General features: G+C 39.6%; 1 protein-coding gene across 14 annotated transcripts in view; it reads left to right on the top strand.

Annotated features, from left to right (window-relative positions):
• The window catches only part of nrxn3b (neurexin 3b), a 152913-nt gene that overhangs the window by 28057 nt on the left and 108785 nt on the right, over positions 1-16071 (top strand). For all 14 annotated transcript variants that reach the window (XM_088362765.1, XM_088362760.1, XM_088362755.1 and 11 more), the window contains one exon: positions 15454-15755. In XM_088362765.1, the coding sequence (XP_088218891.1) occupies positions 15454-15755 (302 nt within the window). The remainder of the gene's footprint in view (positions 1-15453; positions 15756-16071) is intronic.

Raw genomic sequence — 16071 nt, 5'->3', positions numbered from 1 at the left:
CTTCTTATGTTTCTCCGTCTTGGACGGATTCTCTGTGTGATTGGGAGCTATTAATACTCAGTTGGTGTATCTCCTCTTCCTCCTCCTCCTCTTCTTCTTAGTCCTCTCCACTTCAACCTGACACAAAAAACCTCAGTTTATTTAAAGAGTCTATCGATCGGAGCATCTGTGTAAAATTTCAGTGCCGGATTAAAATATTTTAGAATAAATGAACGACATAGCACAATAAAAAGTTACTTTTTTGCAAGAAATTTGTCAACCTAAAGTAATTTCACTAATATGATGTTTGTGAACAGGTAGCTCACAGAATTTCTCAATACATTGTGTTTGACACCTCCCAGTCAATCCTTTGTCTCCAGTGTCAGTTCAGTCTTTCTAATATGATGTCTTAAAACTTAACGATGACATATTATTGAAGAAGTGGAAGTCTTTTTCCCGGGAGATCCACATCGGAGTGAGTCACGCTCATACGGGATCTAACAAAGCCTTTAGATCAAGCTGTGAAGATTGGCATGCACTTAAAAAATGAGATGGAAATCAGATGTATGGTGCAAACCCTGCTGTCATTCATTGTTCTGTTTTTTTTTTTTTTTAATACAGGAAATTCGATTTTTTTTGGAAAACGCTGTTTTGATAAAATGCATATACTGCTCATCATACACATTTTTAAACTTCCTCTTACACACAGATCAGTTTCTCAAATTGTGTTTTCTTCCCCTACCGGTTAATAAAATTAAATGACTCCTTTGAGATCTCTGTGCTTTCATTCGAAAGCAATGCGAAAAGGATTCAAATGCTCCCTAAGTGTTAAATAGTGGGAGAATACGGCTCTTGTTTAATGCTTTGCTTGTGTGATTAATTGGTCAGTAGGAGTTCCAGACGGCACACTGGCTCTGATAAGAAATAAAAATATTCAGCCGTCCAATACACACGGCAGAAAAACAAACAAACAAAAACAATTCTCAACTCAACCTCATTTATAGAGCACTTAAAAAAAAAAAAACTGCAGCTGTAAGAGTGCTGTCGTTCATAACAACATAAAACAAAATAAATTTGATTTACAATTATAAATAATAACTATTCTTTTCTAATTAAAACTATATAAATAGTTATCTATAAATTAATTAATCTGTGTCTTTGACCAAAATGTGACAATTTTTGGGTCTAGTCTATTGCATGGGTGGAATTTTTAACATTTTCGTAGCGGGCGCAGTTCAAAATGGGTGTTTGCGCCGTTGTGGGTGTGAACACAGCTGACTTAAATCCCGGCCAATTGAAGATGCTCATTTGACACAGTTGACGTAGTGGCTGTGTGTGCTTACATCAGTAATTTGACCAGATTTTTTTTTTTGTGGACTTGTTGATGCATGGTTACGATAATCTATAGATCAGGGGCGTCGAACTCATTTTTGTCACGGGTTGCATCGTAGTCATACTTTGCTTCGGAGGTCCATTATCATTTTCAATGCCTTATATCGTATACAGTATCGGCTACACAACAAACTGATGAATAATTAGTTTTGAAATCAGAAAGTAGTAAAAATTGTTCAAATATTAATGAAAAGTGAACATAAATAAATATTTAAATAAACATTTTCTATTTATATTTATTATATAGATTTATATTTTTTATATTTTTATAAGTGAAGACAATTTGTAATTTTTGCATTGACACAGAAGTCAATGCATAATTTGTCTTCGTGGGCCACAAAAAATTATTTGGTGGGCCCTATCTGGCCCCCGGGCCTCGAGTTTGACACCTATGCTACGGATGCTAGATACATCTTCATTGCTTAAACAACGTGGGGCAGATGATAAGATTCCTGATTGCAGGTCCCTCCAGAGAGCTCGAGAGGTGTGTGAGCAGCAGACGGGGTGCAAGTGATCCGCCAGCTGAGTGTTTGGGACCCTCATGTGCCGAGTGCTGCTGTCAGAGCTGTGTTTTACATGCATTAAGGATGAGAGGCACTTGTCTCGCTCTCACTCGTTCTGCTCACTTCATCGTCCTCCGCTACTCCCTCTTCTTTGGTCTTGTGACTGATTTGGCTCATTAAGATCAGGAGAAAGAGAATTAATTACTGTCATTAAGTGAGCCGTGCTGCTCTCCTCTCCCAGGCGCTCCAGTGGCAGGGCAGTGGAGTGTGAACAGCTGGAAGGGCGAAGAGGATCGAATGTACGAGACAGAAGGAAGAGATGCAGAAAACGAGTTTGGCGTGAGGAAAGGATTGCTGGAGAAGAAGGGAAAGGGCCCTAAAAGAAACCAGTGCACTATCCCACATGGATAAAGCAAATAAAATGGAGACCGAAAAGAAAAGTCAGACTGCAAAATGGAGGCCGGATGCCAAAGGGAGAAACAAAACCATGCAGGGCAGTCATAGAGAGGAGGGACTTGAGCCGGGTTTTTGTTTTTTGGCTGGGCTGCATGCTAATGTGCCTGAGCGTATTGTTCAGCTCAGGGATCTGGAAAAATATTCTAATCCAGGTCATGGGGAGGAGAGAAAGATGGAGGCAGTGTATAAAAGAGGAAGAGGTCAGAGACATTAAGAGACAAGAATGCAAGGAGGAGCAAGAAAAAGAACATTATCACCCTGTATAATGACCGCCATGGTTTTAGTTTCCACTCCTCCATTCCTCTGTATACATTACAATACATATATGGGTGATAAATGTGTTTGCTGGAAATGTCAGCTGCAAAAGAATACCGATACTCCCCCCCCTCCCCAAGTCCCCTGCTGCAGCTCACACTATTGTGTGTGTGTTTTTTTGACTCTCGAGGAAGATGCTTGAATCCAGAGGCTCCGGGGCAGAGCCACTTGAGAACATCCCCTGCAATTCAATTGACCCGCTTTACTGATGGTGGCTCACTCCATTGCTTCAAATGACATTTCATTTTGCTTCCATCATTTGTCTTTACTTTCACAGACACTTGGTGATTTTTTTTTGGGGGGGGGGGGGGGGTGGTGCTCTGTTGGCATTACTATTTTGTTTGGTTGCTTTTTCATCGTAAAGTATGTACCGTAAATTTCGGACTATAAGCCGCCAAATTTTGAACTCAGAATCATGAGTTTTAGTTGGTGCGGCTTATAGTCTGGTGCGTTATATAGCCCGAAAATTACGGTAATTAGTCAAATAATCCATAAAATATGTTTTATATTTTATATATATATATATATACTCTAGAGCTCATATGTTTATTCAGTCGGTCTGCTCTATCCATTACGCTACAGTCAGTTTCCATGAATCATTTAAAATATCAAGCAACACTTTCTTCAAACATTGACTCGGCACTGAATTGCAAATGTCAAGATTCCTCCCGTTCAACGCCCGCACTTTCCCCACTCTTCTTTCATTTTTGTGAGTTCCAAAAAAATATATATATATATATATTTGGCTTTCATAACTCATAAGCACACAGTACACACCGCGGATTGCCTCAACGAGATCAGATGTAAAATGAAAAAAAAGACAAGTGCAGAACTTGAGAAGCAACAGGAGAAAACAAGTGAGACGAAAACTCCGCAGAGAAAGAAAAATGATCCCAGGAACCTCAAAAGGAGATCTGAGACACTCATGTTAATGCTCCTACAAAATAAAATGGTGCTCTGACATATATGTGAATCCAAAAAAAAAACATTTTCTATGCACTGTTGTTTGAGCTCAACAGCTGTTTCAATGTCACCGAGCTGTGATTGGTTGTTAATTGAGCTCTGAGCCCATATATGTAAAATAATAAAATGATCAAATTACAATAATAATAATCATCGTCATCAAAATAGTTATAATAATAACTTCTTAGTAGTTGGCACGCTTAATCTGACAGGCCTCATGACGGAGCTTCATCAAAATCTTTTATTGCTTGCACGTCAGCGTTGTTAAAAAGCAAAAGATTAATCACGGAAGAGCCTGTTAGGTCTCTCCAAGATTGTATAAATCGTCTTTGGCACGTGTAGATCACATGGGTAATGAACTCAGTGGAAGAGTCAATAGGAAACCAATGGAGCATGGCAACCGGATAAAAATGAGAGTGTGATAAGAATTACAAAATGAGATGACAGATTTTTTTTTTTTAATCTTCTGTCATATACTTCATACAGAAAACTACTAGAATTGTGTTTTCCTACTTTTTCCTTCAAGTTTACTCATATTTACCAGAAAGCCCTAAAATATTACACTTAGGAAGATTCTAGACGCAAAAGAAAAATCATTATGGTTGCCGCGGGGGCTGATATTAAATGAATTTTCAAATCGCCATAGTATTCACATTAACATTATTGATCAATTTTGTACCCAGATGTAATTGTCTGGTGTTGCTTCAAGCAATCGATGTTGCGAAAAGCGTGATATACTGACAAGCGCCGAGTGTATTGGGACTTCCCATAGCACATAATTTAATAAATTGAGTTGTGAACGCTAAAACCTTTCCGGAAAAAAAGCCAATCTTTGCTGACTGAATTGAAAATGTAAAACCAGTTTGATTTTCAACACACTTCAAGTTTGTACAAGGACTCCAACATTTTATACGTTCATCGATTCACAATATTAAAATAATATGATTTAGTCACAGCATCCCATAATCCCTAACCAATCTTAAACCTCCTTTTGGAGCTTTTCTCCGCTTGAGTGTGTCCAAGTCCTGATTTTCATTACGACTTCCAATTCCAAAAACTGTCTTTGAAGAATTTTCCCATGTCTTCTCTTGTCAAATGCGAGGCGAGGAGATGAAAAAAAATAATGGAATCTGTTTTAACCATCTATCGCTAATGTTTACTGTCATGGCTGACGTGGAAGAAAATGCAAATTGCTTCTCCCGTGTGTATTCTTTTATATATTTACAGGAAACAAATTACAACCAATTTTATGAGGCCTTGAATCTGTGAAGAACAAAAACATTTATCTTTTGCCATCTCCCTCATCGCCACCAGCAGGCAAACTAAGCGAGCTTCCACTTGTCTCCCCTGCAGCAAAAAAAAAAAAAAAAAAAAGTAGCTACGCTCTTAGCTTCTGTGAAGAAAGAACGGCACTGTAAAACCTTTTGTCGATTCTATTGAAGCACTAAATGCATTCATCTCTCTTTTGTGAGCAGGGGAGGACAAATACAAACAAATGAACAAACACAGCAGACTGTGTTCAACTATTAAGTGAAGAAATGATGGCAGACTTCCATTAGAGCAGCACACACAGTAAATACACTTCCTTCCCTCTTGTCTATTAATGAACGACATGAATTATAGAAAGATAGTGACGGCCTTTCAGTACATTACCCACCTGCTTTTCTTCCATGAGCATTAACTAGCTGTAATCTACTCAGATTTATCAGAAGCAAAGTCCGTGTCATTAAAGCAAAAAAAAAAAAAAACATATTTGCCTCAAGGAATTGTGACTCAAATCATGCGGAATGAGTCACACTCACAAAAGCCAAAATGGCATTTTCACAGAAACCCGTTGACATATTAATTGCGGCACGCACTGAAGCACTTCACGTGTCCTTTGGTTTCCTTAAATGTTTTCTCTGTAATGCTGTTTTTAATGCATTATGTTTTCACGTTGTATATTTAAAAAAGAATCAGCTTGCACAGATGACAAAAGAAAAAAAAAAAGCATCCATCTTTACCCGCGTGTCGTCAATGTGTTTATCTTTCAAGGGCAGCTGGTAGGTTGGGCAGTGGGATGGAACAAGTGACTTTGTGATTGCCCAGTTCCTCTCTTTGGCACGCCTTCAAAGAGATGATTAGACCTTGCCTCTGATACTGACACATTGGCTACCAGAAAGTCTCAATCTATAGCCTACTATTTTGTTCACAGCAGCTAAAGCAGTAGTATTGAAAGTCCTCTTTTTGAACAACCTAGAATTTCCAGAAAATTATGTCACCACAGAGTGTACCTGTGATGGTAAAGTGGAGAAATTTGATATTTTCTATTGTAGATAATGGGAAATTCAACTTAACATGTCGACAGTTCTTCTGAGCAGCAGTGTCGCTGTCCATGGTGCTGAAACGACTTGCTATTTTCTCTGCAGTGCTGGACTTCTTTTTTTTTTAATGTTGAAATTACCCGATATTGATTGTTTAAAATTGTAGATGGAAACACACGGTTTCTGATACTATCTTTTCATTTCTAGGTTGACATAAAATATTTATTTGGAATTTGGAATCTCAGCTACATTTGATGTAATTTGGATGGGTAAATAATTCACAAAATTAGCTGCAAAATAAATCAAGTCTAAATAATAAATACATTTTATTTTAAAAAAAATACATTTATTTTCATTTTTAATTTCGCGGACCAACTGCAATACTGCCACAGACCACTACAAGGCCGCGGACCACCGGTTGACAATCCCTGGTTTTAGGACAGTTCCAAAATACAGGTCCTGTGAAAAAGAGTTTCTGAGCTGGAGGCTTGAATTCCTCAATCAATTGAGTTCACTCCATTTCCCGAGACTTGCTCAAGGACACTTCGACACATCAATTAGAGGCGTTGAGGATTAAAGTTAAAATGCTTTTGATGTGAATATGAGGATGAAATGGTTTTCTTGACTTAAACTGTGTCTACTGTTGGAAGAATATGCCGCGAGGCAGCCTTCCTTTCCCCCTTTTTTTTTTTCCCAGGCTTTTATTTATGTTGTGGTTGGAGGGAAACTAAACTTGGGCGTGACTGTCACTTCCGCCGTGACATGTAATGAGGCAATATAATTCACAAAGCACGTTGCAACCGTAAAGCGGCTTTGAGACTTCACATCCATCAATAGCGCTTATGTTGCTTATATTCCACATAAATAAATCAAGAATAAATTTGACATAATGGCCAGAATCTATCAATTATTATTCCCATCAGGAATATTTCTTTGCCCTTTGAGGTTCCCCTTTCCAAATCATCCTGCTGGGTTTAAAAATACAATAAATAGCCTGAGGCTGTGGTGGACTTTATTTACACACTCTCTTCCGTCCATTCCTTCCGAGTGGTGGTTTACTATCTGTAGTACCCGGGACTTAAAATAACCTGGTTGCATAGTGGCTCCGATGCAGTGTGGGTTGACTGATTTTTATGAGCGCCATGATGGGTTGACGTGGCATAATCCTCTTTCGTTGATCTCCCTTCGCCCATCTGTTCTACCGCCGTCCCGCCTTTCTCGCCCCTCTTCTTATCATCGCTCAAGCTCCTGATGGTACAGATAAATGTGTGAAGATGCAACTTTGAGCAAAAACTCCAAATTGTCATGCTGAATTGAGGTAGTCGTGTTTTTGCAAAGTAGTGAAAGGTCAACAGAACACAATTCACTCTGTTGATGTTTTCCCTTCCATGCCAAAACATCTTAAAATAGACTTTGTCTCTGTGTGGTTGTTCGAAAGATTTCCACTCGGTTGTACACAGGAATAACATTTTTTGTTTTCTCTGGATAATCCTATCTTACTTCTGAACACCAGCGTGAAGCAGTCAGAATAATCAATGCAGAAGGAACACTGTAATTTCTCTGACAAGCCAAACATGAGCTCTCTTGCCAAAAATCTCCACACCTGAAATGTTGCTTCTTCTGAAAGCATATTAAATGTAACTCGGAGATACAGCATTTGCAAAAAAAAAAAAAAAAAATATCGGCACAGATTTAAGCTATGCACCAAACTTGCGCTAGTCACGACCCAAAAAGAAAAAAAAACCTTTAATGATGAAGGCATAACGAAAAAATGATTTTCCATGCCAACTTGACTGACTCATCTGAAATTTCGTGTGGAAAGACGTGAACAGTGTGCTCTGTGTTAACATCAGCGTGCTGCTTAACTGTGCGGAGGCGGCTTTGATTCGGTTTCTGTAATTTTGCAAATGAATTCGGAGAGAGGGAGGGTTGCACCGCTGTGGGAGTGGTCACGATAGGCCGGCGCTAGAATCTTGACATAGCATAAACATAATTTTATTTTTTGGACACAATACAGTGTTTCACATTCCTCCATGTTGGTTGATATTCTTCTATATGACGACACACGTTAACTGGATTTGATTTGACGCGGTATGTACGTGTTAGCAAAACCCTCTGATGGAACTTTTGCATCACAATGTTCACACACTATATCATCACCGGCACACCTTTGATGTTTCCTCAGGCAATTTAGTCTCATCTGTCTCCCCCCCTAATCTTTTTCCTTTCCTCTTGCTTTTATCTTTCCTCTGTCTTCATCTCTCTTTCTTTTAGTCTCCCTTCTAATCATTTTCACAATGCACTCCCCCCCCCCTTGCTCTCCTCGCTATAGCAGTGGGTGTACTAAGCAGGGATTAGGCGTGATTGAAGTGCTGACGTGAGGCTTCTTCTGCCGAGGCCTCTTATCCTCTGCCGTCCCCTTGAGAGACTTCTCATTGCTGGGCTTCACCAGCAGTTTTGGACCCGGTTCCTCCAACGACTCCCCATGGAAATAGCCTCTCTTCATGCCTCTATGCCTTATCCCCTATAGCTTTTGAGCTTTTTGCTTGATAGATGTGTGGCTTGACCCTGATGCAGCTAGCCAGTAAGCAGTCCAGCTTTTTAATTATATTTTTTTCTTCTTCCTACTATTTTATATCCTGAGACTTCACCGACTTCCCTGGGTGACACTTAACAAAAGGGCGTCTCAGGCTATTCCAACTTGGCTTCCTGATTTAGCATGGAGCACATCATTCAAATATAATGAGCTTAATTGGAGCACTTAGCTCGCCCTCCGAAGGTGTTCGATCGCAACAGTAGAGTTTAAAGGGGGTCGTAGTTCACCGCCATTGTCACGCTGTGATCTCGCTCGCAAGGTCACGACGCTTTCCTTTTATGTCGAGCACGCCTACAACATCGCCTAGTGGTAGAAGCGCATACAAATGAAGAAGCGAGTAGAATGTGGGTTGCGCTAGTCGCTTTGCACGGCCTAATTCTTAATTACATTCGTCTCCCATCCACTGCCGAGCTGACGGGGATTAACACATAAATGAGTGAGGAATGTGCGCTGTGGCGTGCACGTGGCATATTGTACGCTTTCTTCAAGCCTCCTTCACCTGATTTCTGCAATTGAGTTAGTCTTTGAAGTCAAGTAGTAAAAAATAAAAAAGGGTAGCAGGAGAAAAAAAATGATTATATGCAGAATGTAGCGATGGCCTCAGGGGCTAAGACTGAGAATATTCATGACACTGCTTGTTTCAAAGTTTGTTGATTTTAGCCGCTATTTGATTTTTCCTCTTTGCTTTTCTTTCCCTGCTTGTGTTTCTGCAAGTTTGCTTAAGAGCAGCAGTACTTAGACTCGGATAACATTTACGGCGTCTGTACACACCTTGGAGGGAATTTGCATCATTTTTAAAATTCTGATTCTGAAGAAAAAAAAAATCTTCCTTATTGCTATCTATTAATGTCATAATTCTGGATGCCTACATGTTAGCATTTTTATAAGTCCTACAAAGTAGACTATCTTTCAAATAGGTAAAAAAATTTAGGGGTTTGACTCGCCTTTTAATCAAACCGATTCCAGTACGAGTACTCAATTCTTGAGTAGTCACCGATACCAAGAACCGATAACACTACTTTCAATACCACCCAAAAATGATATTAATAATTAATATTTTTAAGACCTTTATATCCCAATGTATCAATTTCCTTAGAATTACATCAAATTAAAGGAAACTTTGTATTCTAAGTACCATGAGCATCAATAACGTCCACTGATACTGATACCCGGTTTCGGTACTTGCCCACTATTTCACATTCTGGAACATTTTGGGGGGACTGAGCAGTGAAGTGGGTGGTCAGTAACAGAGGATGATGGCGATGTATTTTCTCTGAAATAGAAAAACAGGCCCTTTCTTTGCCATTATCGAGGCCAACAGGAGCCAATGGCTCCCATTACACATTAATGGCCCATAAATTGGAACAGAAAGTTCTACAAAAGAGTTTTTTTTGTTTTAAAAAAACTCACATCAGCTTAGAAGAGTATACACACACACAAAGTCAACATAGCCGTTTGCTTATGAGGTCGTCCTTTGTGACTCACGGCTTTATGTATTTTAACTCTCCGTGGCTTTTTCTGCTTTGCGTGTCATGCGAAGTGCAAAAATTAAAGCCAAGTCAAAGTCTGGAATTTTATTTAATGGACGATCGATTACTTGGCGAGGTCATCCTTAGTGTGGTTTGTGAGAATGCGTATCTGTAGGTACTGCGTGGTTTACTCACCAGCGGTAAGTCAAAAGCACAGATTTCAAAATTGCCCTTTCACTGCACAACTTTTTTTTTGACTTTATATAATTTCCGAGTCATTTCACTGTCTTTTTGTTTGGCTATTTCTTTCCAACCTTTCTGTATTTAATTTTACATGGCCCTATTGCTGATCTCCTCCATGTAAATGATCTCTTGCTTGTTTCGCTGCCAGGCACATGATGGAATCTGGCGTGTAGTTTTTCAATCAGCCCTTGTGGCAAACACTAAATAAATATTATATCCGATGGGATGGGAGAACCTAGCATTTTTTTTTTGTCGTAATCATTTATCATTAAATATTTAGCCCATTTTTTTGCCCTAATAGCAAGAGGAGGTATTCAAGACTTAATCACGAGCTCAGAAGAGACGCGCACGCTAAGAAGTGAGGTTTCCCGACTCTTCATCTTATTCGAGGCCTGAGATTATTTTGTCTCTTTTTATTTTGTTTTCCTTCTAGTCTCATTCCTCCACACAATCACCATTTCAGTCTGCTGGTGTATCCCTTCATCTCCAGGGTGTCATTGAAGAGACCCATTTGGCTCTCCAGACTAATAACCAGTGCAGAGATTGAAAGGGGATAATGTTATTGACTTAGATGCATACTGAGTGTGCGTGTGTGGGAAGAATTTTCACGAGGATGTCACACACACGTCGCACTGCTTCCACGTACATGCTAACGTTTCAATTTGAAGTGTGTGAGGTATTGCTACTTGCACCTCTTGATATTAATTCAACAAGACTGTATGTATGTGTGTTATTAGCCTGCTTAAAAGGAAACCATTTTTCTTCTCTGTTTGCAATCAACAGCAGACAAAGGTTAAAAAGAGAAAGCTAAAAAAAACAATGAGAAGAATCCATCTTTCTTTTTATCTCTTGAAGGAGCGCATCCATCCAAAGGCCGGGATACACACACACACACACGGTTGCATGAACAGAGCGGGAGATGCATATTGTTTTGGCTACAGGCTACAACTGGTTCTAACTGGATTTAAAGCAACATCACCCCCCACCCTTCCCCTTTAGATTTAAAAAAACGGCGTTAATGCTTCCCTGAGTCATCTACATGTGACCCCAGTTTCTTAATGTTCCATGTTAAGTGCATTTTAAGTATCTTATAGTGCAATATAATTTTCATCTCAAAATGGATTTTAATGTATATCATCCCCCTTTTTAAATACATGCTCAATGTGACTGGCTATTCCGGCAAGGTCAAAGGTCAATGTTGAGGAAGGTGTTCAATCGTTAACCCTCGTTTGGCACCCCGCTCTTCTGGATTATATTACCGTAAAGGGCTTTTTCACAATGAGTCATGTTTATTTCATTGTCCTTTTTTTTTTTTTTTTAATGACTCTGCTGTTGCCCTTTTAACCTGTCACGCGCCGAGCAAGCTGCTAAATGTTCTGGCAGTACACAGGAGAGTATAGAGATAATAAATATTAGATGGACTCCGCTTTGACCAGCTAGGTGTGCTAATCTGCGTAAAGGGATGGAGAAACTCCCGGAAGCTCCCGTCCTCAATTTCACCTCCGCCAGCATGATCGCACTGCATTCAATTAACTAGCCAAATTGCAAATGCAATTTTTTTTTTTTTTTAGCGAACCTGGACTTTTGAAACAGCACGAGCCTTTGAGTAATGAAAATGCTAGCATGACGTTTTCTGCTCCGTGCCTCCATCCAGCAGGCAGAGTGTGTGTTGACAGAGAAGGATGTGGTGAGGTGGAAGCACGGCCAGGCTTCTGACAAGAGAGATAATAGCCAATAAGGAGTTGCCACTCTAGATGAGTGACGGGCTCCTGGGATGGCCCCCACCTGCCTGTTTCTTTATGGATGCAAACAATATAACATATACTGTTGCAGTCAAATCTCCTGGTGATAAAGAGCATAGAAGCTACCTGGATAGTATTCTCTCCGCACAATTGCCTTAGCTGATGGGATTGAACCTGCAGGCACCTGCCCCTGCTTTTCACACAACCTCCATTCTTCTTCCGTTGACTCCAGCTATTTACTGTCACTCTGAACTTCATCACTCATGCGACACCATCAGCAGCAAGTCTTGGTGACTTTGACACACGTGTGTGTTTGTGTGGGTACATGTGAGCTTCTTGTAAAAACCCTTGAACCATCCAGCTCAGACACAAATGCGCATAAAAAAAAAAAAAAGGCTATTCAGGTTCATTCAATATTTTTTTTTAATTGGCATTGGCCTAGTTCGTGTTGGTCAGTCCACCAGTACGTCGTTGAACCTTGTCTTGACAGCCCGCATCATCCATGATGCTCCAAATTCATTTGACACGGTTTGGCTAGTCACCGAGCTTCAAGATCTCCGCTTGCCTGGTTAGCGTTTCATGTTCACAAGCAACTAATTACTGAGTAGTCCGGCGACACATAAAATGCTAATTAAATCCCAGTATGGGGTCGTTTTGAATGCATGATGTTGGACTGAGTGTTATTAAGAGAGTCAACAAATAGTGTGTAGTGCTGGCTTTGGATCTTGAACTGTTTCCCTGTAAAACTGCAGGAATCTGATATTTGCTGTGTTGGATTTCAGCTCAAATTAACATTTAATCTTTTTGGGAGCAGTTTTATTTCTCCTTGTCTTTTTTTTTTGTTTTCAGTCTACTTTATTGGTTTGTCAGCATTATACTAATTTTGACTATGCTAGAAAAAATATTTTACGGATTATGTGACTAATTACCGTAATTTTCAGACTATAAACCGCACCAGCTAAAACTCAAAATTTGCAAAAACAGTCGCGGCTTATAGCCCGAACTTTACGGTAATTGTATATAACATGACAGGAGAATGCCTTCTTTTATATTCTTTTCCATCCACCCATTTTCTGTACCGCTTTGTCCCACTTTTCAATTTTTAATACCGTATTTTCCGGACTATAAGGCGCACCTAAAAACCAAAAATGTTCTCAAAAGCCGACAGTGCGCCTTATAGTCCGGTGCGCCTTATAGTCCGGAAAATACAGTATTTTTTTACACTAAATTCACGGATTAGATTACTAATGCCCATCAGAGTGGCTATAGTGGTTGTCTGTCTGGCTGCACCTTAATTGTGACCCAAACAAAGACAAGAGACCCAGTTTTGCTATTTTGTGATTATCTTAGATGTCGTACCAGAACCTTCTACATTGACCTCACTGTCAGTAAAGTCACACTGAACAGCAGTGGAGAGTCACTTTAAGGACGGAAGAGAGCCAAAGATGATAATGACCGAGCTAATTGCTTCCACTGGATTTTGAAATCGAACCCCAACCCCAAGTGAACGCGCTATACTGTTCGCAAATGGAATATTGATGTCTGTGGCGAAAATAAGGGAAAATGACCCCTCTCCCGTATATGATCAATGTAAAAGCCACAGATTTGAGCAGAACATGTCTCAACAGGCAATACATTTCCCTTTTATGGATCCGTATACACTTACAACTAGTTTAATATTGCTGAGGTACACAAATATTTTATTATAGCCACTTGCCATGTATTATTCATAGCACCCATATTCATTAATGGCAACTTTAAAATGATATCATAATGAAGCTGTGGAGAATCATAGATATTATGGATTAAGATTAAGTAATGAGGTAAAAGTTGGTAAAATGATTACAGCAAAAAGTGGATGATTCTTGGCTTGTGTTTATTTTCCTTAACATTTACTTTAATTTATTTTAAAGACATATTTTAAGACACAGTCGTGGAGTTGCAGTATAAATGAATTTATTTGATTTATAACCACAACTGAAAAGAAAATAGATTTTTTTTCCGTACAGCCACATTTGATATATTACGTTTGTGCAATGCTGTATATGATTAAGTGGGTGTCTGTGATTTATTCAATTAGATGGTGGTAATTAGTAAAGATAAAGGTTTTAATCTTACTCTCCGAATCCCACTGTGTTGTGTATCCAATGTTGCAATAATGGCTTTTATTTATTCCCTTGGCAAAGGCAAGAGAGTTTTCATCAGGCCTTTTGTTGCCTCTCATATTTCCTCGCTACACTGAAAGGCTTGGAGATGCCAAGAGAATGATTTATAGTGACCGGAATCAACACCTCGTCATCCCGTAACCTTGGTCAACTTTCTTTCGGGGCTGTATTTTCTTTCCAAATTCTTAGGGGGAGATTTTCTCAGCTTTACACGAATGTTCATCCATGTTTGCTTGTAGTCTGTTCCAAACCAAACAAACTGAAGCTTTTTTTCAGCAGTTGTGCTTGCTCTCTTCTTGTCATCTATCTTTTTTTTCCCTCCTTTTATATCGTGGCCTTCGTGACTTCTCTGTGAGTGTACACAATAGAGAATAGAACTTTCGGGAAATGTTGCACCTCAGTGGATTCTTCTGTTTCTAGGTAATGATGGATATTCTTTATCCTACCGCTTTTTGCTTTCTATAAGGATGCAACGAGCAACATGGACATGATCCAGTCAGAACTTTGGTTTGGCCTTCCAACAGCTCCCTCATTTCCTATCCTGACTTTCTCGTAATCTGAATGAAAAATGGGCTCAAGAAGTCACTTTGAAACATGGAAGTGATGTAAAACTGTCAAATTAAGATTGTTCGGGATTCATGTGCACCATTAGATAGCAATGATTTTCCATCACAAGTAGTCTGTGTATACGTGATATCTAAATCCTCAATTGTGCAAACAGCGCTTTTATGATCGTAAGCGAACTGCGGAATTATCAAAAGTGTAATTATGCTGTTTGCTTGATGCGACCTTTTCTACATGGCAAAGCAGTTCTTCCGTTTTAATGAGGCTATTTCATCATTTAGTCAGAAGGGAACATGGATGTGTTTGTGAGATGGTTTGGATTTAGTGGTCATTCTGTTTTATTCATGGTGTGTGGATATGAATTGAAAATATTTTCATCAGACACCTTTCACCCCAAATCTTCAATTTTAATGAACGAGAACATCTGGGGTGTCGAACTCCGTTTTTGTTGCGGGCCAAATCGTAATCATAGTTTCCTTCGGAGGGCCATTATGACTCATTGTATTATATTATATACACAATAAGCTACACAACAAACTGATGAATAATTATGACATGAGAGACTCATAAAAAGTGTTTTAAAAGATGACTGGTAATAAAAAATTGCTAGCAATATCTATTTTTTAAAAGTGGGGACAATTTGTAATTTTATTATTGCACAATTTGTCTTGGTAAAATAATGTGACGGGCCGTATCCGGCCCCCGGGGCCTCGAGTTTGACACCGATGCCTTACGTCCACTTTTTTGTTCTTGTCATTTTCAGCGAGGGAAGAAAATGTGGCTACCTTCCGAGGCTCTGAGTACTTCTGTTACGACCTGTCGCAGAACCCAATCCAGAGCAGCAGCGATGAGATCACGTTGTCCTTCAAGACGTGGCAGCGCAACGGCCTTTTGCTCCACACGGGGAAATCAGCAGACTATGTCAATCTGGCGCTTAAAGATGGCGCCGTTTCCCTCGTCATCAATCTGGGTTCCGGGGCCTTTGAGGCCATCGTGGAGCCCGTCAATGGAAAATTCAATGACAACGCCTGGCACGATATCAAAGTCACACGCAACCTGAGACAGGTAATCGGGGTCGGGGGGGAGTGGTGATGGATGGAGTTTGGCAACAGGTTGAATTATTTTGGGGAGAGGGAGGGGGTGGCTGGTGGGGGGTTTCAGATGAGCTGAGTGACAGAGCTGGTTTTAAAAATGTCACCATGTTCTTATCAGTTGTCATTGCATTGCCACAGTTCAGTGAGAAATGCCATCAAATTTCTTTACATGACCTTCTTTTAATTCATTGTTTGACTTCTGTTTGACTGAATCGTTGAAAGCAAAGCAGTTTTATAGCTCTTAGTTGAGTCCAGTTGTTAATGCAAATATTTTTTTCTGTTATGTT

This window comes from Syngnathus floridae, chromosome 19 (genome assembly GCF_059516105.1).
Source record: "Syngnathus floridae isolate MCC-2025c chromosome 19, RoL_Sflo_1.0, whole genome shotgun sequence".
Taxonomy (NCBI): Eukaryota; Metazoa; Chordata; class Actinopteri; order Syngnathiformes; family Syngnathidae; genus Syngnathus; species Syngnathus floridae.
The sequence above is the reverse complement of the archived record's forward strand: the minus strand, read 5'-3'. Positions and strand labels throughout refer to the sequence as shown.